Source organism: Dendrobates tinctorius, unplaced genomic scaffold (assembly GCF_039654945.1).
Source record: "Dendrobates tinctorius isolate UK_male_01 unplaced genomic scaffold, ASM3965494v1 ptg000015l, whole genome shotgun sequence".
Classification (NCBI taxonomy): Eukaryota; Metazoa; Chordata; class Amphibia; order Anura; family Dendrobatidae; genus Dendrobates; species Dendrobates tinctorius.
The window spans coordinates 23804652-23828665 of NW_027361683.1; the positions used below are offsets into that span (position 1 = coordinate 23804652).

The 24014-nt window shown below is 46.3% G+C and overlaps 1 protein-coding gene across 2 annotated transcripts in view; it reads right to left on the reverse strand.

Moving 5' to 3' along the window:
* Positions 1 to 24014, reverse strand: part of TEKT2 (tektin 2) — a 93431-nt gene that overhangs the window by 38024 nt on the left and 31393 nt on the right. For both annotated transcript variants that reach the window (XM_073562892.1, XM_073562888.1), the window contains exon 2: positions 20158 to 20315. In XM_073562892.1, the coding sequence (XP_073418993.1) occupies positions 20158 to 20313 (156 nt within the window). In that variant the 5' untranslated portion in view covers positions 20314 to 20315. The remainder of the gene's footprint in view (positions 1 to 20157; positions 20316 to 24014) is intronic.

The following is a 24014-nucleotide window of genomic DNA, read 5'->3' on the forward strand; positions in this document are numbered from 1 at the left end:
GTCAGTTTGGACCAGACAACCCCTTTTAAGCCTCTGTGCAAAATGGCGTATACACCAAATGTCCATCACAGACCAGGACTGCGAGCTGTAGATTTATGGTCCAGCATTGTTGAGAGGATCACAACAAATAACAGAACATGAGAAACAATGAATCCAACATATCAAATATGTGGAATAGTTCATTAGATCAGAAAAGCACATTGCTATACCAATGAAAACCTATTTAGCCACACCAAAATTGACAAATTATGCAAAAAAGGAAACAGGAGTTTTTTGACTGATAACCATTAACTTTTATTGCAAGCATATATGTATAAAAATTGAAAAAAATGTACGACGGCATAAGAAATGGCAAATACAGTGCTGTGCAAATTAATTGGGACAAAGAATTTTTTTAAGTAAAATCGTAAGTTGGTTACCAGTCAGTGATTCAAACCAGTTTTAACTGCTTTGAACAGGTGTGAGTGCCTGTTCAAAGCAGTTAAAACTGTTTTGAATCAGTGACTGGTAACCAACTTACGATTTTACTTAAAAAAATGTTTTGTCCCAATTAATTTGCACAGCACTGTACCAGTACACTGGTAACCAAATAACGCACAGAATGGATTACAACAGGTACATGGAAAATGCACAAGTAGTGAGTAGAATAGTAAGAGAAACTACAAATCTCAGCAAGCACCCATCTAATATACATAGAGTGAGAAATGTCAATGTCTATAGTATGATACAATAATAAGTATGTGCATTGTCCATCTATAGATAAATAAGTAAGGTGCAAGGGATATATACACCAATAGAAGTTATGAACACTGTCCTCAAAGGATATTGTATTCCCAATATGAACCTATATGTATATACAGGAGCTTCTCACAAAATTAGAATGTCATTAAAAAGTTAATTTATTTCAGTTCTTCAATACAAAAAGTGAAACATATATTATATAGTCATTACAAACAGAGTGATCTATTTCAAGTGTTGATTTCTGTTAATGTTGATGATTATAGCTTACAGCCAATGAAAACCCAAACGTCATTATCTCAGTAAATTAGAATACTTTATAACACCAGCTTGAAAAATGATTTTAAAATCTGAAATGTTGACCTACGGAAATGTATGTTCAGTAAATGCACTCAATACTTGGTCGGGGCGCCTTTTACATCAATTACTGTATCAATGCGGCGTGGCATGGAGGTAATCAGCCTGTGGCACTGCTGAGGTGTTATGGAAGCCCAGGTTGCTTTGATAGCAGCCGTCAGCTCGTCTGAATTGTTGGGTCTGGTGTCTTTCATCTTCCTCTTGACAATACCCCATAGATTCTCTATGGGTTTAAGGTCAGGCGAGTTTGCTAGCCAATCAAGCACACAGTGATACTGTTGTTTCTAAAACAGGTGTGAGAGACAAGGGAGATTCTATTTTGGATTATAGGTTCAGGACATCTCCGTCCACTGGAATGTGCTCCCACCCTTGCATTCCCCCAGGCCATAAAAGCGAATGCAATGTTTTTCTTTAATTTAAAAATCCAGGGACAAGCTCTTTGAAGCTGGGTCCTCACCGACTCATGCACATGGAAACATCGGGGCACAACAAGTCACAGCAAGGCTCTTAGGTATTGAATCTGGAAAATGACCTATAATAACAGAATGCAATATCTCTGAGCCTAACTGAGCACATTCTCGGAACCGGCATTCCTTCCCCCACACGCCCATGCCCTACAGCCACCTGTAGCACTCTGTGTTATTGACTTATAAAGCATAGCTACCAGGGATTACATATGGTAGGCGCATCTGGTCTCTATGCGCAGATAATATCCAGCAGAATCCAGTGGCACCGCTTCCGGTCCATTCAGAGCTTTGGGCGGAAAGTTAGGAGCCATCACAGTTCTGGACAGTGACGGCCGGGAGGTTTATATATATATTTCCCCCCTCACTGAGAGCGCCTCATTAACTCGTACCTATAAGGGAAGCCTTTCCGGCGCCTATTTGCCCTCGGTGCAGTTCCCTGACTGACCTGGGGCAAGTGGTAGCGCCAAAGAGTCGATCCCTGCTGGGTCCTTCTCTCCCCTTCCCCCAGGTGAGCAAAGTTGACACCCCCTTCACCTGTGCGATCCACCACATCAGGTATTGGTACTATTGGCAGTGTGGACAGGTGCCAAGTCCTGCTGCAGAATCAAATTTCCATCTCCAAAAAGCTTGTCTGCAGAGGGAAGCATGAAGTGCTCTAAAATTTCCTGGTAGACGGCTGCGCTGACTTTGGTCTTCATAAAACACAGTGTACCTATACCAGCAGATTACATGGCTCCCCAAACCATCATTGACTGTGGAAACTTCACACTAGACCTCAAGTAGCTTGGATTCTCTGCTTCTCCACCCTTCCTCTGGGACCTTGATTTTCAAATGAAATGCAAAATTTACTTTCATCTGAAAACAACACCCTGGACCACTGAGCAAAAGTCCAATTCTTTTTCTCCTTGGCTCAGGTAAGAAGCTTCTGGCATTGTCTATTGGTCATGGGTGGCTTGACACACGGAAAGTGACAGTTGAAGCCCATGTCCTGGATACGTCTGTGTGTGGTGGCTCTTGAGGCAATGACTCCAGCAGTCCACTACTTGTGAATCTCCCCAAATTTTTGAATGGCCTTTTCTTAACAATCCTTTCAAAGCTGCAGTTACCAGGTTGCCCGTGCACCCTTTTCTACCACACTTTTTCCTTCCACTCAACTGTCCATTAATATGCTTGGATACAGCACTCTGTGAACAGCCAGCTTCTTTATCAATGACCTTTTGTGGCTTACTCTCCTTGTGGAGTGTATCAATGACTACCTTCTGGACATCTGTCAAGTCAGCAGTCTTCCCCATGATTGTGGAGTGTACTGAAATAGACTAAGCGACCTTTTTAAATGCTTAGGAAGCCTTTGCAGGTGTTTTTTTGTGAATTATTCTAATTAAGAGAATGAGATAATGACTTTGGGTTTTCATTAGCTGTAAGTCATAATAATCATCACCATTAACAGAAATACGAGTTTCACTTTTTGTATTGAAGAACTGAAATAAATTACTTTTTTGAAGATATTCTAATTTTGTGAAAAGCACCTGTAGTATGTCAGGAAATTGCGCTCAGTAATTTTCTTAAGCGCCAAAAGCAGGTCACCAGAATAACATAATTTGGTGCCACTAATCTGCCTCAGTATTATACTTGCCAGCCATCGTCTTCAGCTCTCCCAATGTCGTTTCGGTCCTAATCCACTATCTTGTGACCACAACCTCTGACTGATCAGAAGTCAGAGGTAACGATCACAAGTACTCAATGTTATGTCCACGACAATCTCATTCTAGCCTTGTTCTGGTTCTCATAGACTTAAGGTACTGTCACACTTAGCGATGCACCAGCGATCCCGACCAGCGATATGACGCGGTCAGGATCACTGGTGCATTGCTAAGTGGTCGCTAGTGAGCCGCCAAACAGGCAGATTTCAGCAGCGACAAAGCAGCGGTCGGGGGTCGTTACTTACCTGTCAGACGAGGCAATCCTGGCGTCCTCCCGCCCGCGTGCACGCATCACTCGCCGGCACCACAGGAAGCTCAGCAGGAAGATGACGACAAGAAACGGTCCAGGACGTTCTCGCACGATCAGCGATAATCAGCGGGGGAGCCGGTCGGAGGTAAGTATCACACATAGCGATATCGCTAGCAATATCGCTGCTACGTCACAAAAACCAGTGACGTTATGGCGATATTGCTAGCGATATCGCTTAGTGTGACAGGCCCTTTACATTGAGTAGTTACTTCTGGGTCTCCCAGAAAATACTGGAGACCCAGCAGGTCACACCCTGCAGAAGACCAACCGGAGCGGTGCTGATAACAGAAGACTGTGGCTGGTAAGTACAAGACTAGGGGAAGGGGACTTACATTAGTGGCACCACTTGGTGATTTTGAAAAAAAAAGACATCTGTGGAGAAGCCTGTACAGGTTTCTATTAAAGTGCTTAACATCATTACACAGTTCACTGTAGTATTGGTCTGTAAATGTAAATATTCCAAATTTACATGAGATTATACTGGTTAGAATTTGATTTTTTTTATTTCTTTATTTGTTTGTTAAAATGTTGTCTAGTAAAAAAAAAATGTTTGGTAACTTGTTACATAGCTGCTATACAGGCAGCGAACACTTTGGTTATTGGATTGGGCCACTAACATAGTGGACACCTGTAGACACCACTGAGGGGAGCAAACTGCAAAAATGTCTACAGCTTCCACTAACATCAACAACAGCTTGAACTCCATATGCAGTTACCCCCAAATGCCCCCTCCAGTGGTGGCTACATTAAGCCAGAATCCATTGATCCTATCAGGAAATTCACATCCAAGTGAAAGGGAGATAAGGTAGAGGACACCCGACTGGCCACTACCAAAGCGCGGTACTGTACTACAATCAGCTACCTCCAGGCCAGATAACAACGCAAGCTGAAATATGGTGGTAATTAAACTTTACGTTGAATTTCACAAGTTCTGATATTTCCAGTACCAGAAAACCCAGTAAAGGAGATATCAGTGTCCGTGTGTGTAATACTTGTGGCATATGTGGGTGTGCAGCGTCAGTATCACACATAACTGCACTTGGTAAGCAGCAGTACAGTTAGAGCTGTTCCTCGAAGCCGGCTGCTGAAAACTGCTTTCACCATTCTCCCTGCTCTGCTGGCGATCAGTGCGAGCAGGGAAGAATGCAGAGAGTTATATTCAACTGATAACACCAAGAGAAGGTGATGGCTGATGGGGCTATTACTCCCATCAGACTACACCTGCTGTCGCTAATAACAGTGACAGCAGGAGTGGCTGATGAGAGTAAATAAAACAACATGGATGCAGCCCCCAGCTGTCAGCTTCAGCAAGGCTGGTTATCAAGAATAGAGGGGTCCCCATGGTGTGTTCTCAGGCTGGTAAAGGACCATGACTATTAGATGCACCAATTCTGGTGCTTTGCCTTGCTCTTCCCACTTGTCCTCTAGCAAGGTCATTGAGACTGATGAATGAGCTGCTGCAAGCATAGCGTCAGTGAGCAGCGGTGACCTCATCGAGGTTTCCACAGGTCACTGAGACTGTGTTCCCAGCCGGGCTGAACTACAGTGACCTCAGCATCGTGAGAAAAAGTCACTTGATGAACTGCAGTGAACTCAGTAACTTTTTCTTATGGTGCTGAGGCCATCGCAGTTCTGGCCGGTTGGGAACACAGACTCAATGACCCAAGGTAACTTCAATGAAGTCACCACTGCTCATTAATGCTGTGCTCGCAGTAGCTCATTCATTAGTGGTTTTCAGCCTGGACGTTCGCATCTTGGCACCGTCCAGGTTGAAAACCATTTATCCGCAGACATGGATTACGGCGTGGGACAAAACGTCTGACAGGTGAGGGATATCATTGTTTTTTATTTTTGTTTTACTACAGGAGACGAGGGCTTCAATGGAATGGGTGTTAGGTGAGCATAACTGTGTTTATTATTATCTCTATATATAAAAATCAATGTGTGTGTGTGTGTGTGTGTGTGTGTGTGTGTGTATCACCAACCAATCACAAAGCATCTTTTATTTAGCCAGAGCTGTTCAAAAGAAGCTAAGCTGTGATTGGTTGCTATGACTAACAGTTTTACTTGCAACCAATCACTAAGCATCTCTCATTTCACCAGAGCTGGTTAAAAGTAGCTAAGCTGTGATTGGTTGCTATGCGCAAGTTTTCCCACTTGACAACATCTCAGCAGACACTGACATGGTGGGAGAAATCTAGCATCCCCAGGAACATAAGCTCCAGCCATCGTCTGTCCCCCAGAAAGGAGCAGTGAGTACATGACAGAAATTAATCCCCCCTCCTGTGTGGTATCATTAAGTGACACACATGAATGTAGGAAAGTGCACATATTAAATGTCATGTGGATTTAATATTTTCTCACAGACACCCTTATGCATTATTGATGTGTTACTGTGCTTTGATGCTGTGAGTTTTTTAAAGTGCTACTTTCCCCATAATTCACCTGAATATACCCATATAACACATAATGCTTTTCCCATAACAACCCAATAAATATGATACTATACTGCATACAGATGCTGTACATCCATGAGCAACTCAGCCGGACAAATTACAAGGTGACCTGGGATCTTAGTGAACCATGTTTCTGTGCAATTTCACTATTCTACTTTTACTGGCTTTGACGGAATGATGTGGGATATTATGGGTAGTAGTCTGGTAGCTATTGCTGACGGGATAATGTGGGATATTATAGTGAATGTGGCTATGCGGAGTGGGCGGCGCTCTACACTCAGCTTTATGTATATAATGATGTGGGATATTAGGGGTAGTAGTCCGGTGGCTCTGGCTGACGGGATGATGTGGGATATTAGGGGTAGTAGTCCAGCGGCTGTGACGGGATGATGTGGGATATTAAGGGTAGTTGTCCGGTGGCTCTGGCTGACGGGACGATGTGGGATATTAGTTGTAGTAGTCTGGCGGCTGTGACGGGATGATGTGGGATATTAGGGGTAGTAGTCCGGTGACTCTGGCTGACGGGATGATGTGGGATATTAGTAGTCCGGTGGCTCTGGCTGACGGGACGGTATGGGATATTAGGGGTAGTAGTCTGGTAGCTCTGGCTAACGGGATGAAGTGGGATATAATAGTGAATGTGGCTATGCGGCGTGGGCGGGGCTATACACTCAGCTTTGCACACTAACTAACCATAACCGTAACCGTAGTTAGTTACTATGCCCGGGCAGCGCCGGGCTCTTCAGCTAGTTTTTAAATAAAAATGGAAAAGTGTGTTTTGTTTTCATTTCAAATAAAGGACTTTATACTTGCTGTGTGTTTATTTACTATAAAACTATAGGATTAGTAATGGATAGAGGTCTTAGGCTATGTGCCCACGCTAGCGTTTTTAAACGCTCAGAAAACTGATTCCATTCCCGAAAACGTGCGTCTTTTTTCCGCACGATTCGTGCAAAAAAGCCGAGCGTTTTTGACGCGTTTTCTGACACGCGTTTTCTGGGAACATTGAGGAAGGCTAAAAACGCTCAGCAATGCGGAAATTAATGAGCATGTTGCATTTTTAGCCGCTAAGCGATTCCTGAGCGGTTAAAAACGCATGCATTGGCACAAAAAGCCAAAAAAGCATGCAAATTAATTTGAAGCATCTTTTAAGCGTTTCTGCAGCATCTGATCCGGCACAAACGCTGCGGAAACGCTTAAAAAAACGCAACGTGGGCACACAGCCTTATAGATGCCTCTTCATTACTAACCCATGGGCTTGATGTCAAAAAACAATACAAAGGTGACATCGACCCAACAAATATTACCACACTTGTCACCGCTACAAGGCAAGTGGGAAGAGCCGGCAAAGCGCAAGAATTGGCACATGGGTCGCTCTCCCAGGGCTGTGGGGTGCTCGGTACCGCGCCGGTGTCAGCGGGATGTGTCACAGCAGCGGTGACCCGGTCCGTGGCCCTGGGCGCCCAAGTAATGGGGGAGATTGAATGGTGAATGTAGTTGATAAAATGAATAGTTCGTGATGCCACCTGTGGTGTTCGGCAAGTGAGATGTTAAGCCGACGCTGCATGCAGATCCTCTCGGACTGGTGGTGTGTTGCAGCCAAGATGGTGAAGCTCCCCACAGGTGGAGCTGTAGTCCCGGGGCAGTGTAGATGTAGGGGTAGAGGAGAGGCACAGGCGGTGTAGAAGCTGGTACCCCGATGTAGTGGCACAGGGTGTGACAGCGCAGGAATAATTGGAGGACACCAGGGCATGTAGTTCCAAAGCTTTACTCACAGTCTGTAGTACACACAGGTGCCTGCCTCCGTGCTGTGTCCTCCGGGTCAGGGACTCAGTCAACCTCCAGGTCAGTTGGAATGCTCCCTTCCAACACTCCGCCAACATGTGCCTTTCTGATCATCTCCTCTTATAGCGCCTTTGGTGTGAAGTACTCCTAGTACTGAGTTACACTGGAGTTCCTCCTGACAGATGTTCCCAAGAACTATACTTGTACGGCAGACAGCTGTAGCCTGCTTCGAGGACTCCTCACTCCTAAGTCCCGGCTCACTATCCAAGTTGCTGTTGTGCCCTCAAGTCTTAGATAGGAGTAGTGCATTTACAGCTCACTACTCCACCGGTGTCTGCTGCAGGACCATTAGTATCCATACAACCTTGGGGACCGGGCCCCGGCCTTGCGCTTAGAACTTCTAGGCAGGGTTCTCTCCTAACACACGTCCTCTGTTCCCTTTTTTCTCCAATATTCCATACTAGTGTCTCATTCTTATGGAAGATCAGGTTCCAGTTCAATGTCTTTCTCATTCTTTCCTTTCCCTTGCCGGCAGACCCAAGTCACTGAGATTTGCTGCAGCACCTCCTTCCTCCATCCCTGTTGTGAGTTCATTTTTCCCTTCACTGTCGATGTCTGATGAACTCCCTCTTCTGGTGAAGGAAGGTAGTGAGGCTGATTACCAAACACCTGATCTGGTAGATGATGACTGGGTAACAGGAAATTCTGACTGGATATAAGGCAGCCAACGCCCTTCTGAGTCGCTGGTGATTTCTCTGCTGGATTCTTGGAGACCAGTCTGATTCCTGCTTCCCAAAGATAAGTTTTTGCTCTGCTATTGAACTTATTAGTTTTGTTTTGTTTACCTTGTTTTTTGGAGTTCAGCCATCCCCGGTCGGGGGTGTGATGAGTTCCATTTTTGTCTCTGATCAGTTTGTCTCTTTGCTCTGTCTTCAGATTTTACCTGAGTGCTGATATAGTCTTTTTGAAGTCCTAGCAACTTCAGGGCCTGTTTTTCCTATCAGACGGTTGGGACATTTTTTGGTAGGGTTTTTTACGGATTGCAGACAGCAGCTTTTCTATCCTGTCCTTTTTAGTTAGCTTGGGCCCCATCGTTTGCTCAACCTATCTTTCTATCTGTGTTAGTGTTTTCATCTTGCTTCACCGTCATTATATGTTGGGGGCTGCCTATTGCTTTGGGGTCTGCTCTGGGGCAGTTTAGATTTCCCCTTTCTTTCTTTAGGCCTATTTCGTTCTCCGGCTGTGATCGAGGGGTCTAGGGCATCGTAGGAACCCCCCACGGCTACTGTTAGTTGTTGTGGATAGGATCAGGGGTCTGCAATCCGATAGCTACCAACCTCTCCGGTTTTCTGGACTTAGCTTCTATTTTTGTTTTTTCCTCCTTCGGCGACTCATTCATAACAGAATCACCAGCCATACAGCAAATCCTAGGGTACTCAATAGCAGGAAAGAATTGTGTATAAAAAAAAAAAAAAAGAGTTTGTCAGAATTATTATTTTATTTTTTTTTTTGTTGTGTATATTTTTTCCTCTATGTCACTGAGGCCGTAGGGGGAATTTGTTTTTTTTCTTTCTCAATGGAGATGAAGCAATTGTCTGATCGTGTGGAGCAGCTCACTGTTGAAGTGCGGGGAATTTCCGCCTATCTTGCTCATTCACATGCTGCTGAACCAAAGATCCCTACTCCTGATTTGTTTTTTGGGGATCGGTCTAAATTTTTGAATTTTAAGAATTGTAAATTATATTTTTCCTTGAAGCCTAACTCGTCGGGGAGCTCCGCGCAGCAGGTTAAAATTGTCATCTCTTTGCTGCGTGGCGATCCCCAGGATTGGGCGTTTTCTTTGAAACCTGATGATCCTATTCTTACTAATGTGAACACATTTTTTCAAGCCTTGGGGTTGTTGTATGATGAACCTAATGCTATTGATCAGGCTGAAAAGGCCCTGTTGGCATTGAGCCAGGGTCGGGATTCTGCAGAGTTGTACTGTCAAAAATTCCAAAAGTGGGCGGTCCTTACTACCTGGAATGATGGTGCCTTGGCAGCTCTCTTTCGGAAGGGTTTGTCAGAAACCATAAAAGATATTATGGTGGGATTTCCTGTTCCCTCTGGTCTTGACGATTCTATGTCAGCCATTCAGGTTGATCGGCGTTTGCGTGAACGCAAAACCGCACGAGAGGTGTTGCCACCTGTTGAACAAATGTCTGAACCTATGCAATGTAATCGAGTTTTGTCTAGGGCGCAATGTCAGGAGTTCAGAAGGCGTAATAAGCTGTGTTTCTTCTGTGGTGATGCCTCGCATATTATTTCTGTCTGCCCTAAACGAGAGAAACGTTTTGCACACACATTTGCTGTGGGCCGTGTTCAACCTAAGTTTCTTCTGGCAATTACTCTGATCTGCTCCCTGTCCACATTTTCCGCGAAGGCTTTTGTGGATTCGGGAGCAGCTCTGAACCTGATGGACTTGGATTTTGCTAAACGTTGTGGATTTCCTATGACACCTCTGCAGATGCCTATCCCTTTGAGGGGTATTGATGCTACTCCTTTGGCGAAGAATAAACCTCAGTTTTGGACCCAGGTGGTAATGCGGGTCGCCCCAGACCATCAAGAGAATTGCAGATTTTTGGTGTTGCATAATTTGCATGATACCATTGTTCTGGGGTTTCCCTGGTTGCAAATCCATAATCCAGTTCTGGATTGGAAATCTTTGTCTGTGGTGAGTTGGGGTTGTCGGTGTGCCCTTAGTGATGCTCCTGTTTTCTCCACCTCTCCCCAGTCGCATGATGTTCCTGACTATTTGGCTTATTATTATGATGTATTTAGTGAGAATGAGTCTGCATCTTTGCCTCCTCACAGGAGTTATGACTGTGCAATAGAGCTGAGCACTGGGTGTAAATTTCCCAAGGGTCGACTTTTCATCTGTACTCGAACACGAGGCTATGCGATCCTATATTAAGGAGTCGTTGGAGAAGGGTCATATTAGACCATCCTCTTCACCCTTAAATGCTGGGGTTTTTTTCGTGGCTAAGAAACATGGGTCATTAAGGCCTTGTATTGATTATCGTTCCCTCAACAAAATTACTGTTAAATATCAGTATCCGTTACCCCTGATTTCTGATCTATTCTCCAGAGTTAAAGGTGCTTGCTGATTTACAAAGCTTGACCTCAGGGGGCGTATAATCTTATTCGCATTAAGCATGGGGATGAATGGAAGACGGCGTTTAATACTCCGGAGGGACATTTTGAGTACCTGGTGATGCCTTTTGGGCTCACTAATGCCCCTTCTGTCTTCCAGTGCTTCATGAATATTTTCCGAGACTTGGTGGATAAATTTTTGATCATCTATCTGGATGATATTTTGATCTTTTCCAAGGATTGGGACTCTCATGTGGAACATGTCCGGACTGTGTTCCGGATTTTGAGGGAGAATTCCCTGCATGTCAAGGGATCGAAATGCCTTTTTGGTGTACAGAGGATTTAATTTTTGGGATTTATTTTGTCTCCGTCAACTATTGAAATGGACCCGGCCAAGGTACAGGCCATTTATGATTGGGTTCAGCCCACTTCTTTGAAGGCCCTCCAGAAATTTCTGGGTTTTGCTAATTTTTATCGTAAATTTATAGCTAATTTTTCTGGTATTGCCAAACCATTGACTGATTTGACTAAGAAGGGTGCTGATGTGCTGAATTAGTCTCCGGAGGCTGTTTCTTCCTTTCAGGAGCTGAAGCGAAGGTTCACTTCTGCTCCGGTTTTGCGGCAACCTGATGTCTCACTCCCGTTTCAGGTAGAGGTGGACGTTTCTGAGATTGGTGCAGGAGCTGTTTTGTCCCAAAAAGATCCTGTAACATCTAAAATGAATCCCTGTGCTTTCTTTTCCCGAAAGTTCTCCCCATCCGAACGTAACTACGATGTGGGGAATCGGGAACTGTTAGCCATGAAATGGGCATTTGAGGAGTGGAGACATTGGTTGGAGGGAGCTAAACATCAAGTCGTGGTCCTTACTGACCACAAGAATTTGATTTACCTGGAGTCGGCCAAACGCTTGAATCCTAGACAGGCTAGGTGGGCCTTTTTTTCACACGTTTTGAATTTGTGGTCTCTTTTCTTCTGGGCACTAAGAATGTCAAGGCAGACGCCCTCTCTAGGAGTTTCTTTGCTGATTCTCCTGTTGTGACCAAGCCTGCTACCATCTTAGGTGAGGGGGTAGTTCTTTCTGCCATCTCGCCCGATTTGAGACGTGCTCTGGAAGAGTTTCAGGAGGACAAACCTGAGCATTGTCCCAATGGAAAATTGTATGTTCCTGACCAGTGGAGGAAGAGAGTGATGTCTGAAGTTCATTGCTCTGCATTGGCTGGTCATCCAGGTATTTTTGGTACTAGAGATTTGGTGAGTCGGTCTTTTTGGTGGCCTGCCTTGTCTCGTGATGTCAGGAATTTTGTGCAGTCATGTGGGACTTGCTCTCGGTCTAAACCTTGTTCTCGCTCTAGTGAGTTGTTGATGCCTTTGCCGGTGCCCAGGAGGCCATGGACCCATATTTCAATGGATTTTATCTCTGATATGCCTGTCTCTCAGAGAATGACTGTTATTTGGGTGATTTGTGATAGATTCTCTAAGATGGTCCATCTTGTACCACTCCCTAAGTTGCCATCTTCCTCTGTTGGTGCCCTTGTTTTTGCAACAGGTGGTTCGCTTGCACGGGATTCCTGAGAACATTGTATCTGACAGAGGAGTTCAGTTTGTGTCTAGATTTTGGAGGACTTTCTGTTCCAAGATGGGAATGCAGTTGTCCTTCTCCTCTGCGTTTCACCCTCAGACCAATGGGCAGACGGAGAGAACAAACCAGACTTTGGAGTCATATTTGAGATGCTTTATTTCTGCTGATCAGGATGATTGGGTTTCATTTTTGCCCTTGGCCGAATTTGCTTTAAATAATAGAGCTAGTTCTGCCACTTTGATGTCACCTTTTTTTTGTAACTTTGGGTTTCATCCTCGATTCTCTTCAGGGCAGGTGGAGCCTTCTGCCTGCCCAGGTGTTGACACTGTGGTGGAGAGAATGCACCAGATCTGGGACCAAGTGGTGGATAAGTTGTCTCTCTCCCAGGAAAAGGCCCAGCGGTTTTCCAACCGGCATAGGACCATTGGTCCCCAGTTTAAGGTGGGTGATATGGTTTGGTTGTCATCAAAGAATATCGCTATGAAGGTGGCTTCTCCAAAGTTTAAACCTAGATTTATTGGACCTTACAAGATTTTGGAGATTCTTAATCCAGTCTCTTTTCGATTGGCTCTTCCTGTTACATTTAAGATCTATAACGTGTTTCATAAGTCTCTGTTAAAGAGGTTTGTTGAGCCAGTAGTTCCTGTGGTGGCACCTCCTGACCCGGTATTGGTTGAAGATAATATGGAATATGAGGTTGAGAAGATACTGGATTCTCGCCTGGCTAGACGGAGACTCCAGTATTTGGTTAAATGGAAGGGTTATGGCCAGGAGGATAATTCTTGGGTCCCTGCATCCGATATTCATGCCGAAAGATTGGTTCGTGCCTTTCATCGGGCCCATTCTGATCGCCCTGGTGGCGTGGATGAGGGTTCGGTGACCCCTCCTCAAGGGGGAGGTACTGTTGTGAGTTCATTTTTCCCTTCACTGTCGATGTCTGATGAACTCCCTCTTCTGGTGAAGGAAGGTAGTGAGGCTGATTACCAAACACCTGATCTGGTAGATGATGACTGGGTAACAGGAAATTCTGACTGGATATAAGGCAGCCGACGCCCTTCTGAGTCGCTGGTGATTTCTCTGCTGGATTCTTGGAGACCAGTCTGATTCCTGCTTCCCAAAGATAAGTTTTTGCTCTGCTATTGAACTTATTAGTTTTGTTTACCTTGTTTTTTTGGAGTTCAGCTATCCCCGGTCGGGGGTGTGATGAGTTCCATTTTTGTCTCTGATCAGTTAGTCTCTTTGCTCTGTCTTCAGAATTTACCTGAGTGCTGATATAGTCTTTTTGAAGTCCTAGCGACTTCAGGGCCTGTTTTTCCTATCAGACGGTTGGGACATTTTTTGGTAGGGTTTTTTACGGATTGCAGACAGCAGCTTTTCTATCCTGTCCTTTTTAGTTAGCTTGGGCCCCATCGTTTGCTCAACCTATCTTTCTATCTGTGTTAGTGTTTTCATCTTGCTTCACCATCATTATATGTTGGGGGCTGCCTATTGCTTTGGGGTCTGCTCTGAGGCAGTTTAGATTTCCCCTTTCTTTCTTTAGGCCTATTTCGTTCTCCAGCTGTGATCGAGGGGTCTAGGGCATCGTAGGAACCCCCCACGGCTACTGTTAGTTGTTGTGGATAGGATCAGGGGTCTGCAATCCGATAGCTACCAACCTCTCCGGTTTTCTGGACTTAGCTTGTATTTTTGTTTTTTCCTCCTTAGGTGACTCATTCATAACACATCCCTCTCCCAGGGATCTTCTTTCCTCCGACTCTGAACCAAACTGAACTGAATTGAACTCAACTCCTAAACCTCCCCGCTCTTTTATGTATTCTAACTCCACCCGCCTCCCAGCACATCTCGTGTTCCAAGCAGGGAGCCACCAAAGGTGCTCTGCTACACTCCAAGCAGGGAGCCGCAATGTGGCTTTGCTGAACTACTGTGTTGTGTGGGATGCAAGTGTTGGAGCGTGGTCAGGAGCCCCCAACTTACCTGGATGGTAGGGTACCACACCTAAGGAGGAGGTGCAGTACCTCTGTGGCAACTGAATCCTCAGGGGCGCCACACTCCCCCCGTTAAACACAGCATGTCCGCGGGCTGCAAGTTAAACAGAGTTAACAATCCAGGAACATACAAAAGTTTTATAATGCTGAATAAACATTTCTTATACTAAACTTCCCAATGTGGGAGGCACGGTTTCTTGAACGTTACAAACAAGAGTACTAACTATCTAAATTTAAAGTTATTCTACCTAATTTAAAGTGCTATGGAAGCAACTCAATATCAATTCACATTTTCTAGCAACAAATCTCCTTCCTGTTACTTTACACATTCTTCTACTTTCTTATATGACAACCGCTGGTGTCTGGTTCATCACCTGTAACTTCAATTCTTTATTCACATTCAAGGCAATTGTACTTCAAAATTTCTTTAGTATACCATTTACTATATTTCTACATTTTTAAAACATTCACTGTATTCCTTCATTAAACCTTATCATTTTCTAGCGTTTCAAAAATATATTAACCATTATCAATAAGTGCAAAGAATAGACACGGGTCCGGCCAACATGTCTGGAAATGTCCTTATGATAAGGTAATTCTTCTTTCAGGAAGAGAGTCCTATGTAAAACCAAGAGAGAGCACCTAAAGTGGTGCAAACTATGTACAATAACAGTTCTGGACCATTCAGCGTTCATGATCTCTGCAGTTCAAGTGTGAAAGCTGCCAATATAACTGGGCAACACTGGAAAAACAAAACTAAACCATGATGATCACAAATAGAAAACAAAAGGCACAACGGTGCAAATACCCTCCTGGGTAACGAGAGTTATTTTTGCTTGAGATTGCTAGTGGTGGTCTCCTCCTGGGATTTCTGGAAACTGGTTACTGGAACTGCTTCCAGGGGAGAAAAATGCGTTGGCAGTCCGCAGGTAATCCTCTTCCATCGGAGTCAAATTTGTAGCTTTCTGTATTCTTGGCTGCAGGACTGGTGTTGATCCAGCATGGCACATGGGGGTAGGCACAAACACTGTTTTAGTAATCACTGGGGGTGAAGGGGCAGTAGACGGTTTCTGCCTGCAGGTCTTGATGAGATCCTCCGGGACCCGTCTGATATTCATTGCATACCAGCCTCTCAATCCTTCATGTCTGGTAAACGTCACATGATCTCCCGGGTGTAGGTTTCTGGCAGGGTGCCCCTTCCTCAAGTGTGACTCCACATCCCTCTGATTGAAGAACAGATCGGAGATTCGGCTGGGGTCGTGAATGAAGCCGAACCCCCTCTTGTGGTTCACATTTAAAACGTATCCCCAACCTGCTGAGTCCCGGGGACCGTACTGACTGGCACAGACCTGCTCTTTCCGGTCTAAATCAGGGCCTAGCACAGCCAACTCGAGCTGCTCCCTCGCCTGCTGCTCGGCTGCCAGCTGGCGTATGGTCGCTTGGCAGCTAGCCCAATTTTCATCTTCCTCCCGTTCTTCCTGAGACCAATCCCGGCTCGTTGTGTACCGCGGCACCACCATTAGGGGCTCCGGTGTCCTCCCCGAGGGACTGATATCCCAGTCCCAGACCAGATCCAACACAACCTGGCCAGCCGCTGCGACTGTGGTACACCCCAAGGCCTTCCCAGGTGTTTGGGCATCAGACATACCTGGAGCCTCCTGGCGGTGCGGCCTCGGCTCCGGTGCAGGCATGGTGGCAGTGAACGCTGTTCGGTGGGATACCGGGGACGGCAGTGGAGCCAATAGCGGCTCCGGGTTCGCAGGGGTCTCTGAAGGGACCGGCGTGGCTGCATCAGGTCCGGACGGGAGCTCTTCTTCCTCTGCTTCGGCTCCCAGGGTCTTGTACAACTCCTCCGGTGGTGGCGGCAGAGAGGGGACAAAATACACTGCCGGAGGTATGGCAGCGGTCACAGGCTCCACAGGGTCTGCCTGGAAAAGATCCGGTGTAGCAGTTGCAGGTACCGGAGTCGCGGGTACCGCAGGTGTAGGCCCCTCCTGGGCGCGCTGCAGATTTAAGGTCCATAGCTCTTCCTACCTCAGTTGCAGGCGGCGCATCAGCTGGGCTATTTCATCCTCCAGCTACTGGCGGTTCATCTCGGACACTGGGTTGGAGCCTTCAGCCATGGCGCCGGGGAGGTCCAGCATAACCTCCTCGCGTTCCGCAGGCCTCCTTCCAAGATGGCGTTCCGGCGTTCTTCTTCCTGTCTCGGCTCCTTTCCCGCCACTGGCTTCCGCTCCTCCTTCTTGGGGCGGCGTCTTCTTCCAGCTCCTCCATACCAAGCCAGTATACGAACCCCTTGGGGGGTGGGTCATGTCGCCGTTACATAGTAATTCAGGCAGGGGACAGTTTGCGGTCTTTTCTTAGGACCACCCATGTTGTCACGCGCTTCTTCACCGCGCCAGCGGCCATTTTTAGTGTTCATTTTATAGTCTATCAAATATGGTCTTCGGCACATTTCCACAAGCTTTTAAGTTCAATAAATCGTAGGCACACAGAACCCGATGGCATCGGGTCTCGTCATCCTGTTTGTGACGCCAAGTTGGGTTGCCCTCCCAGGGTTGTGGGGTACTCGGTACCGCGCCGGTGTCAGCGGGATGTGTCACAGCAGCGGTGACCCGGTCCGTGGCCCTGGGCGCCCAAGTAATGGGGGAGATTGAATTGTGGAATGTAGTTGATTAAATGAATAGTTCGTGACGCCACCTGTGGTGTTCGGCAAGTGAGATGTTAAGCCGACGCTGCATGCAAATCCTCTCGGACTGGTGGTGTGTTGCAGCCAAGATGGTGAAGCTCCCCACAGGTGGAGCTCTAGTCCCAGGGCAGTGTAGATGTAGGGGTAGAGGAGAGGCACAGGCGGTGTAGAAGCTGGTACCCCGATGTAGTGGTACAGGGTGTGTTAGCGCAGAAATAATTGGAGGACACCAGGGCAAGTAGTTCCAAAGCTTTACTCACAGTCTGTAGTACACATAGGTGCCTGCCTCCGTGCTGTGTCCTCCGGGTCAGGGACTCAGTCAACCTCCAGGTCAGATGGAATGCTCCCTTCCAACACTCCGCCAACATGTGCCTTTCTGAACGTCTCTTCTTATAGCGCCTTTGGTGTGAAGTACTCCTAGTACTGAGTTACACTGGAGTTCCTCCTGACAGATGTTCCCAAGAACTATACTTGTACGGCAGACAGCTGTAGCCTGCTTCGGGGACTCCTCACTCCTAAGTCCCGGCTCACTATCCAAGTTGCTGTTGTGCCCCCAAGTCTTAGATGGGAGTAGTGCATTTACAGCTCACTACTCCACCGGTGTCTGCTGCAGGACCATTAGTATCCATGCAACCTCGGGGACCGGGCCCCGGCCTTGCGCTTAGAACTTCTAGGCAGGGTTCTCGCCTAACCCACGTCCTCTGTTCCCTTTTACTCCTACGTTCCATACTAGTCTCTCCTTCTTATGGAAGATCAGGTTTCTGTTCAATGTCTTTCTCCTTCTTTCCTTTCCCGTGCCAGCAGATCCAGGTCACTGAGATCTCCCGCAGCACCTCCTTCCTCCATCCCTCTCCCAGGGATCTTCTTTCCTCCGACTCTGAACCGAACTGAACTCAACTCAACTCCTAAACCTCCCCGCTCTTTTATGTATTCTAACTCCACCCACCTCCCAGCACGTCTTGTGTTCCAAGCAGGGAGCCACCAAAGGTGCTATGCTACACTCCAAGCAGGGAGCCGCAATGTGGCTTTGCTGAACTACTGTGTTATGTGGGATGCAAGTGTTGGAGCGTGGTCAGGGGCCCCCAACTTACCTGGATGGTGGGGTACCACACCTCAGGAGGAGGTGCAGTACCTCTGTGGCAACTGAATCCTCAGGGGAGCCACACACATCTCATAGAAGTGCCTTTTCTGGGCGGCTGTGGGCTGCAGTTTTTAGGCTGGAGGGATCAATATCTATGGCTCTTTACCAGCCTGAGAATACCAGCCACCAGCTGTCTGCTTTAGCAAGGCTGGATGTCAAAAACAGGGGGGACACCACGCTGTTTTTTTTTAAAAATTATTTATTTAAATAATTTTAAAAAACAGCATGGGAACCCCTTTATTCTCGATAACCAGCCTTGCTAACGCTCACAGCTGAGGGTTACAGCCTGTCTGATTATCAAAAATACAGGAGAACCCACGCCGGTTTTTTCATTTATTTATTTATTTATAATGCAGGCGGCAGCTGATGAATACTCCCATCAGCCACCACCTACTCTCACTGTTATTACCGGCAGCAGGTGTAGGCTGATGGGAGTACTACTCCCATCAGCCATCGCTTGCTCTCGCTGTTATGAGTTGAATGAAACTCTCAACATTCACTCCTGCTTGTGCTCATCGCCAGCAGAGCAAGAAAGAATAATGAGAGCGGTCTTCAGCATCCGGCTCCGGGGAACAGAGCTAACTATACCGCTGCTTCTCAGGCACTAGTACGTGTTACACTGATGACACAGGGATGTAATCCGTGTATCATTAGTGTGAACATGTTCCGGATGTTTTGCGGCCCATGATGCTGTTAAAAAACGGACATGTCAGCGTGTTTTGCCTACAGACACTTGGTTTGCAGAAACACACTTACAAGTGTACAGAACCATTCACTTGAATGGGGCTACTTGAGTAAGTGTCTCCGGTACATGAGAAATTTGTCACCACGCGTACCAGATACACTGACATGTGAAAGAGGCCTTAAGCAGTTTCATGGACAGTCTATGTGTTAACCACACTGATTAGGTCTCAGAGAATTTTTTGCCAATTGCCCTTTCACTCATGTACAGCGCCTAATACTTTGCAGCTGAGATTATTGGTGTACATCCACAGAGTAGAGCAAGTTGGCATTGGGGCAAATTAACAAGCTAGATCAAAAAACCAACGAGACAGAATCAATGACAAAATCAGGGGACGGGGCATAGTCAGAAAAATAGGGTCAAAACCAGAGTAACATAACCAATGACAAAATCTAAAGGCAATAGAACACTTAAATGGGTTGTCCAAAAGGTATAGTTCATCAATATAAAAAAGGTGGGGTCTGGCCCCCTTGCATCCCACACCTCGCACCGATCAGTTGAAATCTGCTCTGACAATAGAGCAGTTGCAGATAAACAGCAGTACTTGGCAGTGGCTATTAAGCATCGTCTGAGGCTGCTGTGTTCTGACATGTACATTGTGGCAGGTGGTGGTAGTTTCCAGCTGATCAGTGGGGATGTGGGAAGTCAGACCCCACTGATCTCATGGTGATGACTCTTATAGTACAGATAGGTCATCACTGTATAAGTTCCAGACAATCCCTTTAACTTTCATTGAGTATATACCATAGCATTAAGCAGTACTTGTATGCAGTAGTTTTATACTTTCCTGATGGCAACTTTTGTTGCAGAGCTGTGTGCTTATGAATAACTGCTTCAAGGTCTAATATGCTGCCTAGTTATCAATGGCTGATCAATCACACTTACTGGACTGGAGCAGGCAGGTTATTTGGTTCATTGCTGATTACATAACGCCATGGCTTTCTAGAAATCATACCTATCCTGTGCAATAGTCTATACCGAGTGCTTAGAAACCATAACCCTTATTCTGAATGTCACACATTAATACAATTCAGAGACTGACGTACAACTTGTAAGGAAAAGTGACTGACAGTTACCTGGTTGTTGGTCTCATTCCGAAGAGTCCTGGCCTCCTGGCGGATCTGATGGGAAGCAGATTGCTGCCTCTGAGCATTTGTAGAAATCAGCAAGTTGTTGGTATGCCAGTCTGGGACTGAGAAGCGGCTTCCTGGTTTCAAACTTAAAGTAGCCATGTCTAAATGGAAATAAATATTGTCATGTTAGCTCTAACATATAAGAATGGTGTGCATAGCTACAGGAGGTTGGTGGCTACCAGCAGAGATATGTATGGCTACTAACAGAATGAGAGAGAAATGTTTGCAAAAAGTTGGTATTATTATACGGGTCTCCATTAGTCGATACAATATTCAGTACCGAGCTGTGAAAAGTGTGGTGTCCGCAGATTTAGCTCATATGTATCACATCTTGAACTATCATGAGCAAATAAAGCCTTAGAAGCCACTCAATCCATTTAAAGGGAACCTGTTAGGTCCAATAACACTGTTAATCTGTAGATATAAGGTTAATCGGCAGATTAATAGCGTTATGAGGGTGCCCAGCTACTGTACTGAAAGTCAGGCACCCGGGAGAAAATTAACTTATTTCTCCTGGAAGCCGCCGGCTTTCAGTCATACGAGGGAGGCCATCACTGGCTGTCAGTCCGCTCTGTACTGGTGCACTGCACAGGTGTAAGGGGGTGACACAGAATTACCTCCTTGCTCCCCTTCCTCTAATTGTTCTCAGTGTGCTGATGTTTACATGAACTAATGTTGGTGATGTCTATGTTAATATTTGTGGTACTGCTACATAGCAATATGTATTACCACTCACATTTATGGTACTGCCATATTCATACATGTGTTGTCATTCTCTGTAGGACTATGTATATTGTGTTGTGTTCCTTTAATGCAATATAATAATGTGTTGTCATGTTCTTCACTGTATATAATGTAATAATATTCACTATGGCTCATGTACAATTTAGGGAAAGTGAAGTGCACCCTTCGGACATTAGAGGGAGGCACCTTAGTATTATAGTTCTCATGGATAATGGTAATTGTAGTTTCTTTGTGGGCCAATAGATGGGGGCATACTAGTGTCCACGGTTAGAATAGGCTATAGTTGGTGTATAGAGGGTTAAGTGTAGGAGGGGCTGCCGAGTGGTAAGACAGGAGTTTTTAGGAAGTTAGTTCAGATGGGGCGAGGGTGCCCGAAGTGTCCACATGGGCTATAGGCCCAGGACGGCTTGGCAGCCACGCATCATTTAATAGCTGCAGCCCACATTATCCACAGCCACTGGGCATCATAGCAGTGGGCCAGTACAGGAGCAGAAAGATGTGTCGACTCATAGCCTGGGCGGACACCTTTAGGGCAAGAGTCAGTTGGAGTGAGGAGTTGAAGGAAGTTGGAGCTTTGACGAGAATAGTACAGACGGGCCGGATGCTTTACCAGAGGCAACCAAACTGGGTGACTGATGATTTGGAGTCTGGGTCGAATCAGGCAGAAGGAATTGTCATCATAGCGAGGTTAGGCCAAGAAGAAACTGGGGAGCAGTCTCAGACGGTCCGGTCCGGATGTGTGCCGCACAGAAGCGTCAGCATAGCAGGGAAAGATGAGGAGACAAGTGAAATTCATGATGTGCCAACTGTGGATGTAACGTGTGAAGTATTAAGTAAAGAGAGTGTTCAAGTTATCCTGGACTGTATCTCCATTACTGGGGGTCGCTTGGAAGAGGGACCGTTGCCGCCTGGGAAGTTCCCAGGGGGACCTGAACCTGTAGATGCAGGTATGCCGAGAGGAGGAATACAGTTTTCTGTGAGGGAAGGTCGGGACACAGATGCTTCAGTGCCTCTGGTCACGACTACAGTTATGGTCTTCCCTTACACAGCCAGCTGTCAGTCATTGCTGGGATGTGCTTACAGTCGCAGCTCTCAGTGCTTCTGTAACCAGTTGTGGTAGCGGTCGGACACCATCGTAACTCTATTAACCTGCGGATTAACCCCATACCTGCAGATTAATAGCATTACCTGACCTGATAGGTTCCCTTTAAAGAGGCCCTTTTAAATTTTAATATAAAAATCTCCTTCTCCTCCAATTTGCTGAACTCCACTCATCCTGAAACTATTTGTCTTCTGTGCCCCCCCTCTTCAAAAGTTATCCCCCCCCACTCAACCAAATAACAAAGATGCATATTTTCCCTTCAACAACTGGGCTTATACCACAGAACTTCTCTGTGGGCGCAACCATATTTTGACAGGCCTTTATCCAAGGAGAAACAGCAAATCCCACAGAATTTTTGTGTTACACCCAGTTGGTTGACTGGACAATTTGCTTTTTTATTTCTGGGGGGAATAACACTGGAAGGGAAGGACACAGAGAAAACTGTTCTAGAATCAGTGGAGCAGCAGCAATAGGAGGTTCTCAGCTGTAAGGGCTTGTAATGTGACATTTTGGGCCCAGACTGTACCTCGCAGTGACTCCAGTTGTTAGGGTCGGCGGAACGCACCAGATATAAATAATAGAAGGTGCGTTCGCCGCCCGGGGTCCACCGTGCGGTAGATGATAAGACCGCTGCTGGACAATGGCAGATACACCACAAGGTGAAGTACTGCGCTCGGGTTACGTCACCCGAACGCTAAGAGCGGCTCTGTTCAGACACAGAGTCGCTTTACAGAAAGCAATACAAAGGCGCTGGCCCTGTTATCCTCACAGGATAACCAGCGGGTGGCGTTGCAACCGCAACCACCACAGGACGCTGCTACCGCAGTGCGGCTATAACTACAGCTGCTAGACGACGGCGCCGGAAGGCCGGTCACAGTCGGACGCTAGTGTGCAGTGTAGGAAGCACAGTGGCGCTTGGTTCGCCAGTAATGGGAGCTGACTATCACCAACACTCTGTCACCATTCGTATTATCAGAGGGAAGGGGTTTCTTAATAAGTCAGTCACCAGAACATGCATCCATCACCATTCACACTCAGCATAATATGCCACACTAGCGCATGGCCGAGCCACCATGCGGGCTTTTTATAGCCATGCGCTTCCGGGACCTTCCAGTACCCTGGAAGGAACCAATCAGATCCGACGCAGGACCTAAACTCTCTGCTCTCCAGTTAGAGGTCAAGCTGCGGGCATGCCCAGTAGCACGGCACGAGGACTTAGCCTCTGGAGCGGTTCCCTGCTGAGCAGGTTGCGCTACCATTGCTGCACCAGAGGTGGCAGCAACATCCAGGCTCACAAAACAAGTCTGAGCAGCACGCCTGGCTCGCCGTGATTGCTGAGCGGTCGGAGCGGAATGGGAGACCGCTGAATGTACGGCTCTGGATTCCTGCTGTGCAGAGCCAGAAATCCGATGCCTAACACCAGTTGTTTATGAATGTGTAGCCAAAATTGTTGGCACCCATGAAACTGCTCTAAAAAATGAAGTGTTTCTCCCAGAATATTATTGCAATTACTTTGTTTTATTATACACGATTAGTTCCTTTGTGTGTATGGGAACAACACAAAAAAAAAAAACAGAAAAAGGCATATTGGGCATAATTTCACACAAAGCCTCAAAAATGGGCTGAACAAAATTGTTGACACCCTCAGCTAAATATTTTGTTGCACACCCTTTGGAATAAATAACTACAATCAATCACTTCCTATAACCATCAACAAGCTTCTTACACCTCTCAAGTGGAAATTTGGACCACTCCTCTGTTGCAAACTGCTCCAGGTCTCTCATATTTGAAAGGTACCTTCTCCCAACATCAATTTTAAGATCTCTGCACTGGTGATCAATGGGATTTAGATCTGGACTCATTGCTGGCCACTTCAGAACTCTCTAGTGCTTTGTTTCCATGCATTTCTGGGTGTTTCTTGAACTGTTTGGGGTCATTGTCTTGCTGGAAGACC